The sequence below is a fragment of the Aspergillus ruber genome (assembly GCF_000600275.1).
Source record: "Aspergillus ruber CBS 135680 unplaced genomic scaffold scaffold00046, whole genome shotgun sequence".
NCBI lineage: Eukaryota > Fungi > Ascomycota > Eurotiomycetes > Eurotiales > Aspergillaceae > Aspergillus > Aspergillus ruber.
In genome coordinates this window covers 38,922-55,241 of record NW_024467342.1, presented here as the reverse complement: position 1 = coordinate 55,241, position 16,320 = coordinate 38,922, and the positions used below count along the sequence as shown (strand labels likewise).

The 16,320-nt window shown below is 48.5% G+C and overlaps 6 protein-coding genes across 6 annotated transcripts; 5 read left to right on the top strand and 1 right to left on the bottom strand.

Annotated features, from left to right (window-relative positions):
• Positions 1–763: 763 nt before the first annotated feature.
• Positions 764–1,422, top strand: EURHEDRAFT_510294 (MGMT family protein; the record flags this gene model as incomplete). Its single annotated transcript, XM_040785944.1, has 3 exons — positions 764–983; positions 1,087–1,213; positions 1,275–1,422. The coding sequence occupies exons 1-3, from the start codon at positions 869–871 to the stop codon at positions 1,420–1,422; spliced, it is 390 nt and encodes a 129-aa protein (XP_040634291.1). The 5' UTR covers positions 764–868.
• Positions 1,423–1,847: 425 nt separating this feature from the next.
• EURHEDRAFT_406751 (serine/threonine-protein kinase) lies at positions 1,848–3,794 on the bottom strand (the record flags this gene model as incomplete). Its single annotated transcript, XM_040780481.1, has 5 exons — positions 1,848–2,285; positions 2,335–2,572; positions 2,634–2,706; positions 2,760–3,562; positions 3,619–3,794. 5 exons carry the CDS (start codon positions 3,792–3,794, stop codon positions 1,848–1,850), a joined length of 1,728 nt encoding a protein of 575 aa, XP_040634290.1.
• Positions 3,795–4,562: 768 nt separating this feature from the next.
• EURHEDRAFT_417255 (metallophosphatase domain-containing protein) lies at positions 4,563–6,190 on the top strand. The gene has a single exon (XM_040783151.1). The coding sequence runs from the start codon at positions 4,792–4,794 to the stop codon at positions 5,926–5,928; it is 1,137 nt and encodes a 378-aa protein (XP_040634289.1). The 5' UTR covers positions 4,563–4,791; the 3' UTR covers positions 5,929–6,190.
• A 4,377-nt stretch (positions 6,191–10,567) lies between these two features.
• Positions 10,568–11,569, top strand: cwc26 (putative cell cycle control protein (Cwf26); the record flags this gene model as incomplete). Its single annotated transcript, XM_040785138.1, has 1 exon — positions 10,568–11,569. The coding sequence occupies one exon, from the start codon at positions 10,568–10,570 to the stop codon at positions 11,567–11,569; it is 1,002 nt and encodes a 333-aa protein (XP_040634288.1).
• Positions 11,570–12,036: 467 nt separating this feature from the next.
• On the top strand, positions 12,037–13,282 carry EURHEDRAFT_417252 (uncharacterized protein). Its single transcript, XM_040783150.1, has 2 exons — positions 12,037–12,577; positions 12,628–13,282. Exons 1-2 carry the CDS (start codon positions 12,384–12,386, stop codon positions 13,022–13,024), a joined length of 591 nt encoding a protein of 196 aa, XP_040634287.1. The 5' UTR covers positions 12,037–12,383; the 3' UTR covers positions 13,025–13,282.
• A 349-nt stretch (positions 13,283–13,631) lies between these two features.
• EURHEDRAFT_406747 (putative nuclear envelope protein Brr6) lies at positions 13,632–15,134 on the top strand (the record flags this gene model as incomplete). Its single annotated transcript, XM_040780480.1, has 3 exons — positions 13,632–13,746; positions 13,812–14,722; positions 14,775–15,134. The coding sequence occupies 3 exons, from the start codon at positions 13,632–13,634 to the stop codon at positions 15,132–15,134; spliced, it is 1,386 nt and encodes a 461-aa protein (XP_040634286.1).
• Between the last annotated feature and the right edge of the window lie 1,186 nt (positions 15,135–16,320).

Here is a 16,320-nt window from a genome sequence, read left to right as displayed (position 1 = left end):
GAAACCCAGTTTCATCAAAGTTATAGATATCTGCTTCCTGGATGCCGTACTTCGCGATTATGTTTTGAACAAGCATGAACCAACGATGGATAGCCTCTGGATCTTCACATAAAGCTCTCTGATAGTCATATTTCCGACTAAAACGAGTTGTGAGCTCTGGGTGCCGTTTAACAAAGGTGCTGGCCCAGTTTACACCAACACATCCCATGTTGCGTGTTGCAAGTAATCGGTTGGCCATATCTTCCACACCAGACAACCGAGGAGGAAACCCTTTGGAATCTAGATCAAGTATGTGTTCAACAATCGTTGATTCCTCTAAATCAGTGAGTCTTTGTGAATTGGCTGATATATTGCATCGTGATTGCATGCCACGCCGGCGGCGACTAAGCTTCTCATGATCCACGTGATAGATCTTTCCAGCTGCTCGAGCGCTCAGCTTTTTGTCATTTTGCATAGCTTGAAGGGCCAATATTACTTGGCTTTCATCATTTTTCTGACGCATATTTGGTTGTGGTGATATTTGTGATAGAAGTCAGAAGTCGCGTCGGAGCAATTTCGTGTGACATTCGCCCGTGTGTGACATTCGCATGTGGGTCACGTTATATAGATACCAGATATGATATTCACCACATTAGATATCTTACATACTACCCCGGAAAGCTTTACATGGTGTTTAATTAGGGTTGTCGGTCTAGAACATCACTGCTAGGATAACCCTGAAACATATATCCACCGCAACCCCACGGGGACCACCCGTCAACACCTCCCCGAACTCAATACCCATGCAATATACACTTTCCTCTCAGCAATAACAAATCCCTCCCCATAAATTCTAATACAACACCCAGGCCACATACAATAGAAACAGATGCCCCGCTCCGAAGAAGCCGAATGGTGGATCAACGCCGTCCACGAAGCCGTCCAACTCATCCCCACCGGCACGGTAACGACTTACGGCCATATCGCCTTATATCTCGGTGAACGTACGCCCTCTCCCTTCCCATTCCCTCCCCATTCCCCATTCTCTTTACTTCCATTTATTTCTATGCCTTGAAAGTGAAGTGCTTGGGGCTGAAACGAAGGCAGCAAAACGAGCACGCCAGGTGGGAATCGCACTGAAACATCTACCCGCGGAAGAATCCGGGGAATACTTTCATGCGGGAAATGTGCCGTGGCAGAGGGTTATCAATTCAAAGGGGATGATTTCGCACCGGTATTTTTTCCTTATGTATCTCTAAATAATCATTATCGTTCAATATGGGCTAATAATACAGTGAACCTGGAGGCGCAGAGCGACAAGCAGACGTTCTTCGCGGGGAGGGCGTGAAGGTAGAGACAGATGCGATGGGCGAGTTTTACGTGGATCTAGTCCGGTATGGCTGGTTTCCTAATCCAGAGACTGAAAGTGAAGAAGAGCCATAGAAAAATCTCGTACAACGCGTTTCATTCCATTCGTAAGACCCAAGCGTCCGTATTCCACTGACCATGAATGAACAAGTACTCCTCACCAGATCCCACTGGTAGTGACTCCGTAAACAGAAATCGAGCAAACAAGATAACTAACTCACAAGAAATAGATAAGGAAAATTTGGCACCGCGGTGTAAGATGATCTGCGAGACGGCTGCGTCTAACAGTGGAGGGTTCATAACCAATCACCAAGATAGTTCGGATAATCGGGGTCTATGAGATCAAAGGGGAGGCGTGGCAAAGGAAGCAACCCAAGTAAAACGCCAAAAGATAATAAAAGCATAAATCCACAAAAGCCGGCCGGAGATCAAGAGCGTTGAAAAGATTTCGATTCATCGCAAGCTCGCTCAGAATAATCGCGTAAAAATCAAAAAAAAAATCACCTCCGCTTCACTTCACTCGCCCATCCTTCAATCCCCTCACCCCTACTTCCTGGACGAACGTCAAGCGCGATTCCATCCATGCCCGGTGTCTTGTTCATCCATTCGTGTGATGACATCCCACCAGCATTGGCGCGCTGCTCTGGAGGCAGCTCCAACATAGGAAGCAAGAAATCACTAATCTGCATACTCTCATCACCCGAGAATTGATACTTTTCGCGCAACACATCCGGCAATGCCCAGTGACGAAGTCGGTGGATATTTCTCAACTCGCCCTTGCGATTGAAAATCTCTTGCGACCACTTTCCGGAGAGACACAGGGACTTGGGGAATGACCCCAGGAGTTCAATAATCTGAGCTATGTGGTCGTCATCTTTGCCGTACTTGGTACCGGACTGAGGGTCGAATAGGTAGTCTCCGGTGATAAGTTCGAAAACCTATTCTCGTTAATATAATGCGGCTTCAGACTAGGTCGAAGTCACTCACCATGCAAGCCATACTCCAAACATCTGTACTCGCACCCCACTTGGAACCCAAGATGACTTCTGGCGAGCGGTATTGCCGTGTTTGGATGTCGTTGGTAAAGTGATGCCCGACCCAGCACGCATTGCCCAGATCAGCAATCTTCACGGAGATAATCATCTCACTATCGGGTTCTTTATTCGAGCTCTTGGAGGGCGTCTTTTCTAGCGAGATTCCGGATACCTCTCTTTCCAACAAATCTCTGTTTAGACATCTGGTCAGTCGCACTACCCGGGGGACTAAAGCAAAAGTGTTTCACATACGTGGTCTTCTCTCTTTGCTTTTGTTTTTCATCTTCATTAATTGGCGCATCTTTTATAGACTCTGCTGATGGTTCTATAACGCGTTAACGGGACATGCAGAAAACGGGCGTAAGGAAAGTGACTTACCAGGCGGTTCCTCAATCATCGCGCTGAGGCTACTTTGGGAATGTTGCGAGCTGTGCTTAAAGTCGGAAAAGTTGGCGTTGAGCGGACTGGGCAGCGGTTGGCTCCCCGTAATAAGAGTGCGGCGTCGCCGACGGCCGTTGCGGTTGTCTTCCTTATCCTTTTGTTCCTTCTTGGCTTCTTCTTTGACGTAAGTTTGGACGATCTCCTCGACATCGCCAATCTCGATCAAGACGTTCTCAGGTTTCAAGTCGGTATGAATAATGCCACATTCCCGATGCATGTAATCCAGACCCAAAAGTACTTGTTTTGTGATTTGTTTGACCAGCGGCATGGGGATGCCGCGGTGGTTCCAGCGCTTAATCAAACCCAGCAGGTTTTCACCCAGTACCTCAAAGACCATGCAGACGTGGGTGCCATTGGGACCCTTGTGTTCAAACGAGTCGAGCAAACTCACGACATGTTTCCGACCGGGGTGAGAGGGATTGGCTTTGACGATGCGGCTGAGGAGTTTAATTTCATCGACGGCGGTTTCGGTGTAGTGGGCGGCTGAGCGAACGACTTTAAGGGCGACATGCTTGCCGGAAATATTATCGCGCGACAGCCAGACGGTTGAGAAATGACCCCAGCCCAACTTGCGTATGATCACGTAGCGACCATTGTTGTATGTTTCTCCGACGCTAACGGGGTGGTAACCACCCTTGACGTAGTCTTCGGAATCCTCTTCTTCGGCGGTAGTTTCGACTTCTTCTTCTTCGGATGATGATGAGGAGGAGGAGCGCGATGCGGAATCTGCCAAGGCCGCTCTGTTGTCGGGTCAGAAAATGCACATCAATGATGAATGCGGGAAAAAAAAACATACTCAGCCGAGGTGGGCTGGTCGACGGCCGGGGAACTGGGATCATTGGTGACGATGGGTTTCAAATCGGTTCCCTTTCTGCGCTTCTTTCCACCATTGCCATTGGCTGCAGAGGCCGCGACACTGGCCATTTGTTTTCCTTTGTTAAGGACAGCTTTTGTGATGTCAACACCGTCCATTGTTTTGGCGGCGGGAGGAGGAAGAGGGGAGGTCGGGTAGAGGGAGGGTCGAAGGAGAGGAATAGGGGAGTACGGGGGGGCGAAAAAGATATAGACAAGAGGATGAGGATAATCAGGAGTCGATATTGTGATGAGAATAAAAGAAATAATACAGAGAAGAGGGGAGGAAAGAGAGAGAAAAGTTGACGTTGATGGGGCGAGAAAGATGGAAGAAAGCGAAGAGTCCAGACGGTGTGGGCGGAGAAGCGAATCTGGAGGGGTTGGTTGGTCGGTGACCGCACAGCATAGAATAGATGTAGAAGAGAGTATAATAATATGCAAAGAATAGTTATAGGAAGAGGGTACGGAATAGTGAGATAATATCAGAATGAATATACAATACTCCTCGCCCGAAGACTGAGAACAGACTAGTAGTGGTTGATATGACGCAACGGGTTGTATGAAATCAATACTTAGTACAATAAGCCCATCGAATACAATAGGATAGAGAAACAGAGAATACAAAATGAATGGAATAGAAATGAATACAGAGTATGCGAGAAGAGAGTATATAAATGTTCAGATATCTGAATTAGGAAATCAGGAATGTCCGAAAGCAGCGTGGCGAGTATACGACAGGGTTCCATGCATTGTACAGAATATACACATAGAAAACGGCTTAGAATAGTCTAAAAAGACCGAGAATAATCCTCGTAGAGATCAATCCCTGTGTGCAGTTCTTATAATATATTTCTTATATATATGTCAGTTGGCACTCGCCCCGATATCATAAACCGCCGCCAAATCTCCCACTGCGTCTTTTTCTTCACTCAAACAGTTCTCTGCATAATCCTTCACTTGTATTGACCATTCAACCTGTTCCCTGTCCAGATGGGGTCAATTCCATGTCACTGACCTCTTTTCACGTGCTTTTCTTTTTCTCCTCTTCCCTGCACCCCTCTTTTCTTCAACTTCGACCTCACTTCACCTCCCCCTCTTCTCATATCCAAACAACAAAATGTCCTCTCCGTTCCATCGTCGACCTCTTCCGGACTATTTCTTCGCCTCTCCCCTCACTGCTCTCCTCTATCCCGTTCACCAGGCGCTCCTGCGTCTGCGAGGGCCTCCCCGCCTACCACCTCCTGGCGTCCGGCCAATTCGCGTCGTTTGCATCTCCGACACCCATTCCCAGCAATATCCCGACGTCCCTGACGGCGACCTGCTAATCCACGCGGGGGATCTGTGCAACGATGGCAGTATCAAGGAGATTCAAGAGGCGGTAGATTGGCTACAACAACTCCCTCATCCACAAAAGGTTGTCGTGTGTGGGAACCACGACAGCTACTTTGACGTTCGATCCCGCCGCGACGAGGATCGTGATCATCCATCCTCATCATCGTTTGCAGCAGTGTCAGCGTCGACAGCATCTCTACACTCTCTCGAAGACCTCGACAGTCATCGAATTGATTGGGGAGATATCCACTACCTACAGCATACCTCCGTGACCCTCTCATTCCCACCCCAGCCATCATCGCCCACTAGCGCCATCTCTTTATCATCCACTAGCACCAACTCTACGTCTAATAATTCCGTTCGCACCCTAACGCTCTACGGCGCTCCTCAAATTCCCGCAATCGTCCCATTCGGTTCTGAGCACGCGTTCACCTACTCCCCCCACCACGATGCCTGGTCCGGCACCGTACCACCCGAGACCGACATCCTCATCACCCACACCCCGCCGCAAGGCCACCTCGATCTCTCACCCGTCTACTCCGCCGGCTGTCCATACCTTCTCTCTGAAGCCTGGCGCGTTCGTCCCTCCCTGCACATCTTCGGCCACCTGCACGAGGCCTATGGCAACGAACCCGTCTACTGGGACGAGGCACAACAGGCATGGGAGCGGCTCTGTGCCACAAGACGGGTGCGTGCCCGCGACGGCCGGCTTGTCTCCGTTTTCTGCGGACTGCTCCGTGATCTCCTCGACCCAACAGGGTGGGTCGATGCTGCTCGTGTCGTTGCGTATGGCGTCCTGGGCATCGTCTGGGCCAAGGTGTGGGGTGGCGAGAACCGAGGGTGTGGGTGGTTTGTGAACGCGGCTTGTATGTATCGCAACTCGGGGAGACTGGGGAACCGGCCGTTTGTGGTGGACTTATAGGCATCCCTGTCCCTGCGGATGCCTCGTTTCTGCCCGGATTTCCATTGCATGCCCATGACTGTAGGATGTAGATGCCCGTACATTGACTGAATGAAGTTCCGAATGCGCCTGTATTGTAATCACTAGTTTGTATATAATGGGCTATGTGTATCAAAATTGCATCCTCCTACGGAAGTCGTCTTTATTGGTTTTTAGCCAGATATCTGTGAATACAGTCAATAAAAATCTTCCGCATCCTGATATCTATACTCCATTCACTGCCATTGTTGATACGAAAGCGAGCTTCCCTATAGCTTTTATTTACAACTTCTCTCTACTCAAACCAACCTTTATGCATCATCTGCTAAAAGCAACCCAGCTTGACATCAGGACTCACTGTTCTCGCCTTGACAAGACTGGCTCTTCATGAAGAACTTGAATCTCTCCCCAGAAAAACTGGAACGACACCCAAATGAGCACAATGTGGCACATTGCCGTCTACAGATACCCTGCCCAGTGCCCTCGCCTTAATAACGAGACTGGTATTGTGGCGTACCTAATGGTCCTTCCACGTCATGACGTTAGTTACAAATATGGTATACCATCATACCTCTCTTTTACGCGTCACTATGAGAACCACGAATTGAAGTTTGCTATGATATATATATTACCTCGGGGATGACCACCACCTGGGATTCGGTGAGCTACCTACCGAGTAGCCGTGTTAATGGTAGCGTCTCAAATTAAGACGCATGACGAATATTCACCCTCTAGCATTCATCTGCGTCGTTGCATGTCACAGGCACATATCTAGATCAGGGGTAGTCACCGACTATCTAGCGCAGTAAAAAGAACCCCCGGTATGTCTTTTCATTCACAAAGAGTAACGCGGAGAACAACTTCATATTTCTGGGGACATATTTCGAGAGCTCTGGACGAAAAGCGATCAAGATAAGTAAACGCGTGCAGTGTCTGGCTGTAATGCCTGGACAGTGTTCGTCGGATGGATGAGACATACCCGCTTGAATTATACATCGGAGATCACGGGTGACCAACGGTTGTCTATACGTTGCCGGGTTGGTCTCTGCCGTGTTGAAATACAGTGTATACAGACACAACCAAGCCAACGCGATGCTTGGGGTCGACCCATGATCAAACCCTATCTACTAAGGAATCATTCGGCTGACAATCCCCAACCTTGTTGGCACATTTGCCGTTGATAGGTGAAGGGAGGTAATGCTGATAGTCGAAAGTAATGCTTCACTGTTCAAGGATAACGGAAACCCGGAAATTGCGATTCTTACTACCTCAACAGACGATTATTCTTGCTTGGTTTTGCTGCATCCTACACGTCGCGTTTCCATACGACGAAGCTCGCTTCGACAGATGTCCCGGTACTAAAACAGGGAATTACTTATGCACAGATCAACAGTTTAGCATTCCGCCAGGAGCATCAGGTTGGGGCTACAAAGTAAGTTTTCACACGGAGATGCCAGGCTGGTTTCTGCCGTGATGCTTTATACTAAATGTGGACATGGTAGATTTCCGCAGAATATATGTCTGTCTGTGGTTGTATTCCGGCAATCCTTATCCGTTCTCAAACAAAGGTTGTGTTGTGTTGTGCTTCAGCTATGGTAGGATACGACTTGGTGGCTTCAAAATAGCTATGTTGTGTCGATTTGTGTACCATCCCCGGATGGTTTTGAATGAATTTCTGATGTTACAAAGTATCGTCGACGGATTCAGTGGTATCCATTTTTCTACCAGTTATTTCTGACAGATGCCTAAAGCATGATGCGCCATCTGGGTGGACATACGGCAACATCCAAGTTATCTGCATGTCGACAATGAAGATGCTAACTCCTTAAGAAAGTGGTTCTTTTTGCATGAATAGCACAGCTTTACCAACCAGCTTACACTGCTGGAATAATAGAGTCGTCGGGTACCTGTACAAAGAACAGAGGAATCGACATTCGAATTCAGTGAGACAGCCGCCGAAAGACTAGGAAGACAACATAAAGGCAATATATCTCCATTAATAGATACGCTGTTGAGCTCCAGGCACATCCATCATTCCCACGCCCCAGAAACAGAGCTTTCTGGTCTTGTAATTGACTGATCTTCCGATTGTCGGTCAGGATCAGTTCAATTTTAATGCCATTCATGCTAAAACAAAGAGTCTCACTGATGGTATTTCCCTGGTTGTGAGACGAACCTTCTGCGAAAGCTTTGCACTCAAAATGGACTACATTCCAGCTGTTTTATGAGTACTTCGAAGTCGAACTACGCGGTACTGCTTTTTGCATGTCCAACTGTGCTTCTTCGAGTGAAGAGATGTAGAAAGCCCTCTTTGCCATGCTCGAACTAATTTATTATTTTCACACCCCCAAACAGAAGACATGGATTTCATCTCTGGTCTATGATGGTAATATCTATATGAAAAACATAGTACCTTGATAAGGTACGCTAAGTTTTGCAGAGAGTTCAGCACCGTACGGTAACATGTAGTGGCACGTTTCAATGCCGCTCGATATCATGAGAAACAGTCGAGGACGCACCACTAAGATCGAAATTCTTTGGCTCCAAACTGCTTGAAGAAATACTTGGGCTGAATGGGCTTAGACCTTTCACGATACATGAAACAGTGTTTGGTGTATGGAATCTTAAGGTAAGACCCTGCACATACACGTGACGGAGCTGAAGTCTGTCCCATACTTCATCTGACGCCTGCCAAAGCTTACTGCAACCATATTTCAACACTGGCCATCATGGTAGATGCTAGCCAAATTGGCTCTTAGTTAGGGCTCCGACCAGAAGTGAGACCTTCCGGAGAACTAGTCGTTTTACGAGATGCAAGCCAGGTTTCGATATGCTGGACTGACGTTTGTAATTGAGTCGAGTGTGTCCGAGTCTGCCCGGGTTTGCACGGACACGGACTGGTGGTTACAGAGAAGCTATGAACTTCACTACGAACTTATTTTCTGGTCCTCAATATGAGGAGTATTTTCAGCTTTGCTGACGTTCGATCTAAGAGCCGTCGTTATGATAGGCGCTCCATGATTTATTAAATACGAAGGTAACCTGCAGAGTGTGAGCATTCCGAAATCAGCATTTCATCCTCCGACCAGCAGGAGGTAATCTGGACATAGCCAGCTCATAGGCTATTTTGTCTATTGTCTTTGATGGTGCTGACAGAAACCCCACCCGGATTAACGCACACTATGGCTTCAAGAAATTGAAGGCTCTGCTATATGTCCATTATAATAGGTGACGGAGAAATGATATAGCACCGCCATAGATATTTGAAATGATATCATTGCGCACCTACCGCTACGGCCGCTGGTTTCTAAACCCCAATTAACACAAATGTCGGAGCAAAAATTTGTGTCGATTAATGGCAAGTAGTAACCTTCTGTTTTATGAACACTGTGTATCTCTCTAACATGACCTTAACTGAACATAGGCTTACCCCGGGGGGTAGTCACACGCAACTCAATGTACACGCTTAGTCCAAGGCCGTCTGTTACCCAGAACTTAGCCGGGCCTTTAGAGACGTATAATAGGAATAACAGCCTCACGTCAATACAAACGAGATCGACCTTTGATTACCGAACGTGCCACTATGGGAATCTGTGGTTCTGGACTAAGATGGAATGGGAGAATGAGAACATAAAACGCAGTCTACGTCCATAAATTTTGGCAAAACCGAATTCTGTAGCGAGCAACAAAAAAATCGAGTGGTATTAATGGAGCTAGTGAACCATGGGATTTTCCATTTGCCAACAAGCTTTACAGAAATCTTCTCGTTTCCCTCTCATGAGAATGAAGACTTATTGCAGCAGGCTATCTGTGGTCTCACACCAGTACGGTTCCATCAAACACATCCTACACGAAGTTCACCTTTCGGTACAAAGAAGTTGGAGGAACGGAGCGGTCTTTTTGACGCAACGTCCTTCACAATGCTGATCGACGAGTAAAAGGAAATGCCACTTCCCCATTCCTTGGAGCTCTTTTCCGTCTCCTCAGATCCGGGGTGGGAACGCTGATGTACTTGGTCAAACGGATCATTAACAACCGTACGTTTCTGGCCTCCGCTGCTTTGCTCGGGAATATGTTCTTAGTGCAACACATCCATGGCCGTCCACAGCGTATCGTCTGGCGCGATTCAGGCGCCGCCCTGGAGATCCACATGCAACTAGATATGTCATATCAAACACTACACTACTGAATATGTGTTCCGACGGCAACTTACTTTTCTGGCATGAAACCTAGATGGAAACAGCCACACGAGCCCTGGTCCAAAATCTGTCATTAAGAAAACTATATAGATTGGGTTACCAGGTGTTCGAGGAAATACCTAGACCACAACAGCCATAGACCATCTGATTACTGAAGTGTCTTCAAGGCATCTCACTGTCTATTATGTTGGATGAGTATTAGCGTTTGGTGTTTGCCAGAGCATCGTGATAAATCGATGGACATCTCGTCAATTACATGTATTTAGTCGTATCACCCACTCACAAATGTAAGACACAGTACAGAAGATACCGGCTCAACAAATCTCCGTTATCAAACCAGCCCGATAACAACAATCTCAAGCCAAGCTCAAGCTCCTTCAAAAAAACCACCCAACCCAACTACCAAAACCACACAAAACAAAATGCCCTCCTCCCTCGCCGACTACCTCGCTAAAAACTACCTCACGGCTGACCCTGTACCCGAACGCCCCAAGAAAAAGCGAAAGAAGACCAAACAATCCACCGAAGAAAGCACCGGCCTCATCATCGCCGACGACGACCCCCCGGATCTACGAAACACTAAAACGGGGGTCGATGACGATGAAGACAGGCCTGCGATGGTAACGGGGACGCGGAGCGCGGAGTTTCGACGCGCAAAGAACTCTGCTTGGAAGACTATCGGTGGACCAACAGCTGGTAAAGATGAAGCAGATGCGATTCTGGCGTCTGCGGCGGCAGAACGGGATGCGGCAAGGAAGGAGGCCGGGGGTGATGAGGATGAGCCTATGATTGAGGGGCAGATGGCAGAGCAGGATGAGGGGATGAAGATGGAGTCTGGGGCAAGGGCGGGATTACAGACTGCCGAGCAGACGGCTGCGATGGTCGCGGAGCAGGAACGACGAAAGAAACTCGAGGCTGCGAAATACAAGGAGAGGCCGCAGGAAGCTGAAGAAACTATCTACCGTGATGCGTCGGGACGAATTATCAACGTTGCTATGAAGCGTGCGGAAGCACGACGTGCGGAACAGGAGAAACGCGAGAAGGAGGAACAAGCTAAGGAGGATCTTATGGGTGATGTTCAGCGCCAGGAGCGCCAGGAGCGCAAACAGCAACTACAAGAAGTGCGGGCGATGCCGGTGGCGCGGACGGTGGAGGATGAGTCGCTGAATGAGGAGCTCAAGGGAAGACAGCGATGGGATGATCCGGCGGCGGCGTTCTTGACGAATACTGGAGGTGGTGGGGCGAGTACTACGGGGAAGCCTTTGTATAAGGGGAGCTTCCAGCCGAATCGGTATGGGATTCGGCCGGGACATCGGTGGGATGGGGTTGATCGGGGGAATGGGTTTGAAAAGGAGTGGTTTGCGTCGAGGAATAAAAAGGGGAGGATTGAGTCTTTGGAGTACCAGTGGCAGATGGATGAATAGTTACGGTGTGTTGGGTACTCCGCACTCCGGGGTGATCTACTTGTACAGGTGCTGGCACCTAATAATTGCATGGATAATGTATTACTACCCTGGTAGATACCGGTATGTCATGATGAAAAGCAGATTATAGCCTTGCTTGATGTCAACATAGTTCCCTGGATATGACATCAGAAAGTATTCGTATATTCGTATACTCTGCACTCCAGGCCATTCAGGCGGAGTACCTCGGCTATCACTGCGGCTCGTACAGCACGGGGGACCAAGTCCAGCGATAACAACACAGATTGGCCACCGTGAAGGACACCTTGCAGATGACAGTGATAGTCAGTCATCCGGACAAGGAACCTGATAAGCGCTAAACTGAGTCACGCAATACAATGACTGCAACGTGCCTTCTTGTATGGATAAGCCTCGGGGACTCAAAGGAGGGATTCAGAGTACCATGGAAGCCATGAGTCAATGGACTGGGCTCGCCGTGGCGCAACTGATAGGGAATAGGTAACTCAATAGTCGCTCGCATAAGATGACCTCGCGTCCTCGTGCTGATTGGGGCGCATGCGATTAGGTGAATGCGTAGGGGGTTCTAGTACTACTTCTGTTCCGGAGTATATTATCTGGCCAGTGTTATTCCTCGTTCCTTCCTCTCCACTGAACCACTGGTATCTTCTGTTGTCCTACGCAAACAAAGTCGTTCTTTCCCCTGTCCATCTCTTCTTTGCTTTCCCATAAACGCAGTCTCCGACTCTCCCTCTATACAAGTACACCATATACCATATACCTTATACCATACACCGTATCCTGTATTCATCCGACTATGGCATCCCTCTCCATCACTGGTGACTTCCGTCGTCCCGGCGTCGAAGTCAAGCGCTACAATGATAAGAAGGCCAAATGGGCTTATGGAGGCCGCAGTGCGAGACACCTGCCGCGCCCGACATCCTTCCCGACCATTGAGCGCTATATCGATCTCACAGCACGCCCGGCATTGCCCGGGTCTCATTACGCGGGGTACGTGTCCTTATCAGCACACAGATAGACGGACAGGCTGACCATACTAGTATGACACGGGCGTTGAAGCGTGACAACCAACACAACCTGAATAAGCTGGCCAACGGCGCCAAAGTCGCTATGCGCTGGGAAACCCGCGAGGTCCTCGACGATGACGGCCAGTCCTCCGACTCATCCGCCGACGAGTCCATCACCACGAACGCTATCCCCGGCCACGTCGACACCACCGCTCTAGATGACGACGGCTCCCCCATCCCGTACGAAGTATCCGGCCAGACGATTCTCTGCGACGCCGTGGACAAAGCTCTTGAGAGGTACGAGACGAAGGAAACGGAGAAGTTGGTCAGGGAGTACGAAGTCGTGTCGCATGATGGCGAGATAGGCATGGGATATCCGGCGGAGGATGAAGGCTTCGAGTTGGTTGACTATGTCCACGTCCACGCATGATCCTGTCATCGGTATTTTGCCTGTTTCGTTTGTACTTTGGCACTGCATGGAGTTGGTTGGTCTGCTTGTGAATATTGGTTATAGTTTTGGTGATTTTTGGTCGGCGCTGATGATGATCTCGATGATGTTTCTGCGCTGCTTCATTCCTAGACTGCATCCTGCTATTATTATTATTATATTATTAGTTTTGGTTATATCATAATGTATCTCGATATGATGTCGTCTGTTATAATTGATATGAGTCAACTTCTGGTCGCAAATGGTAGTCTGTAGAATCCTTCCGTGAGTAGAGCGACTTGACCATTTGGGAAATCTTGAAGCTTTCCATGAATATGGTGGACTGCAGCAACAGACCGCGCAACTTCTGGCACGGCCCATATTGTGCTCGAATCCAATTGACAAAAACTTGGAAAATAACTCGGCATAAAATGGTGTAAATTTCAAAGCAAAAACAGAGTCGTTGCTATGCTCTTTGTCCATACTGGATAGTTGAGTGGTGATTGTTTACTCCGTCCCAAACAAAAACAGAAAAAAAGTCGCCGCTTCTTCCTTCACACTCCTACCACCACCACCTCCGATCCCTCACCCTCGCCAGCCATCGTACAAGATGGACAAACGATCCGGAGAAAGTCCTATGGACTTCGAATGGCAAACCAGGGCTCCTGGCGATGTCACTTCCCCATTCTATCAGCTCAGCATGCAACATGAGAACCAGAAGAAGCGTGCGTGACCCATGTTCACAACTCGTCCAAGCCAATCTAATGAGGATAAATACTGACAAAAACAGGCCCGCATAGCACCTTTGACTCCCCCGAGAAGAAATCCATGCCTGCCCTCCGCGAACCTAACTCCCAGCCCTTCCTCTTCTCTCAGCCTCCCGGAACTCCCAAATCGGCCTTCAACCAACCCGCCTTCATGACACCCCGCAAATTCGACCTCGACTTCTCTTCCGGCGCGGAGAACATGTCCTCCCCTGAAAATGCAGATAACGAAGATACTCCCGAGCCGACTCCCGCGAAGAATGGTGCACACCGAAATTCCTTGTTTAGTATGTATGGACGGTTTGCGCCGGCGCCTGCGCCTAGTCCTGGTCGCGGTGAGATTCCGCGTGTTGGCCACTATTCGAATGCGCTGGCAAGACGGGTGCAGAAGAGACGAAGGAGGGATAAGGCGCTGGATATGCGGTTACGACGGGATAGTGATGATGAGGATGATGATCGGCCGACGAGTAGTGAGAGTAATACGCAGAAGCAGTTACAGGGGCAGGGACAATCGAATCAGCAAGAGATTTCTGTGTCGCGAATGACGTCGTTTTCCGACTTTTTTGCCCTTCTCGAGGCGCATCCTTACGTTCCAAGCATTCTGTCGTGGTGGGCACAATTGGTGGTGAATCTGTCGTTATTTTCGTTGGCTGTTTACGTGGTTTTTGGATTTGTGTCGGCCATTCGGGCTGAATTCGAGCAGGCAGCTGAGGAGGTGTCGGATGGGATATTAGCGGAGATGGCTACATGTGCGAAGAGTTACGTGGACAACAGATGCGCGGGAAATGATCGACTACCGGCACTGGAAACGGTGTGCGAGAACTGGGAGCGTTGTATGAACCGCGATCCGGCGAAGGTTGGACGAGCAAAAGTGTCGGCACATACGATGGCGGTTATCATTAACAGCTTCATCGATCCTATCAGCTGGAAGGCAATTGTATGTCCTCCCTTCTCTATCCTGTAATCCTGTCTGATGCTAATAAATACAGCTCTTTTTCCTCGCTACGATATCAACTGTCACCGTCGTGAGCAATTGGTCTTTCCGCTCCTTCAGAAACCGTCTCAACCAGCACGAATACCCACATCCTCACCCTTCCTCGTTCTCCCGCCAGAACTCGGCCCAATATGCTCCCATTGCCTCGTCACAAGGACAGTACCAGAACGGCCACCATTACAGCTATCTTGATCATCAGGAGCAGAAGCTCGCACCTGCCCCGAACTTGGACGAAAAGCAGAATGGTTCAATGCTACTGGAACACCCCAGGATGAACTATGTGACGGGGCGGAATCGCGATCGGGAGATTCAACTGCGGTCTCCCAGTCCTGTCAAACGGCGCAATTTGCTTTAATGCGTTGCAGTACGACACAATGTAAAGCATGGTCGGGGTATATGGCGTTTTCATTAACTTTATAGTCACTTTATTTTATATTATACCTTCTGTTAAATGTATTTTTCAAGCTTTATAGCCCGCATGTGATGGCTACGGAAAAGGCGTGGGTGTTTCTATGTACACAGCAGAATATACCTGTAGAAATTAAAGTCTTTTTACTAGTAAGTCCTGGTATACTTGCAGTCAACCGGAGGCATGTTTAGCCTTTCCTACGATCATCTTTACCTGCTCTTTTGTGTCTCATTTGGTATTCGCTGATATACAGTGAGTGATACTCAACTCACATTGCCTCTACAGTGGTAATACAGCAAGTCCCAGCCTCCTTTTCACTATCCTCCACACAATTGCGCACCATCCTTGCTAGACCTAGCCCATCGACCAAAAACCTACATGACGCTGGTTTGACATGAACTGTGTGCAATGTACACATTCGATCAACCAGAATGAAAAGAGACGATGATATTACGGAAACTGCCCACTGCTTGGTTATCAAGCCATCGGATTATTTCCCAACGTTAATGGGGTGTTTCCCGGCTCGCGGCCTTCCTAGGGGTCGTAAATATAGAGACCGTCTATAATCAGCACGCTGTATCGAGGCAGAGAAACAGCTGCTGCAAATATGCCACCAGAAGATTGCAAGATGCCAGCTCGTCGCGATATTCCGTTCCTACTGAAGACATTATCTTGGCCATATTTGGAGGTCATACAAGCTTGGTGGTCATCACGAGGGCAGATAATCTTTCGACCTCTCGGGGAGAGCATCGCTAGTACGAAGATATGGATTCTGTTGTGCTAGGCTGTACGATTTGAGTCGGGCATTTCCAAAAGCCTCCTAACGACAAAGGACTTTTGTCCAAGAATGTAAGAGTCAACGGTGACCTTGACTTAGGCTCATTAGATCCTCCTAGGGTTACGGGGAGACATCAAATACGTGAATGTCGATTCTATCTTCCCATGTCCCACGATATGCCCAAAAAATATACAAAAGGGCCTGGTGAGAAAGAACGCTGGTATAAGAAGAAATAGCCAGTGACGAGTGGGTGAGCGGGTATATACCTCTCTATAGCTGTCTGCCCCTGTGGCAAGTCTGTTTGCTAGTTCAATACGTCTTCTATTGGCCAGAACAACACAAGTACAGAATCGT